Source organism: Crocodylus porosus, unplaced genomic scaffold, assembly GCF_001723895.1.
Source record: "Crocodylus porosus isolate Cpor-Errol unplaced genomic scaffold, CroPor_comp1, whole genome shotgun sequence".
NCBI classification, from domain to species: Eukaryota; Metazoa; Chordata; order Crocodylia; family Crocodylidae; genus Crocodylus; species Crocodylus porosus.
This window is the reverse complement of record NW_017728925.1, coordinates 13,023,253-13,023,601: the sequence shown is the minus strand read 5'-3', so window position 1 is coordinate 13,023,601 and position 349 is coordinate 13,023,253. Positions and strand designations below refer to the sequence as shown.

The following is a 349-nucleotide window of genomic DNA, read 5'->3' as shown; positions in this document are numbered from 1 at the left end:
CAGAAAGCCCCGCCCCTTTCCCAGGCAATTCAACTCCCCCTGCAGGAAATCCCGCCCCTTCCCGGGTAATACCGCCACCAGGGAGCCCCGCCCCTTTCCCGGGCGATACCAACACCGTTCTCTCCCCCCCCCCCGGGACTTCAGGGAGCAGTCCCAGGCGTCTCCCAGGCAACCCGTCGGCCCCGCCCCGCTCACCCGCGACACCCCGTCTTCCCCGCCCAGCGTGCGCAGCATCTTCTCCACGTCCCGCACTAGTCCCGGGTACTCCACGCACACCAGCCGCGGGGTGCGGGGGAGTTCCAGTACGGCCGAGTCCCGCTCCGGCTCCCGCGGCGCCGCCATGGCCGCG

The 349-nt window shown here is 71.6% G+C and overlaps 1 protein-coding gene across 1 annotated transcript in view; it reads right to left on the bottom strand.

Annotated features, from left to right (window-relative positions):
• The window catches only part of GTF3C5 (general transcription factor IIIC subunit 5), a 10,809-nt gene extending 10,460 nt beyond the window's left edge, over positions 1-349 (bottom strand). The window contains exon 1 of the mRNA XM_019540860.1: positions 196-349. Coding sequence (XP_019396405.1) covers positions 196-342 — 147 coding nt within the window. The 5' untranslated portion in view covers positions 343-349. The remainder of the gene's footprint in view (positions 1-195) is intronic.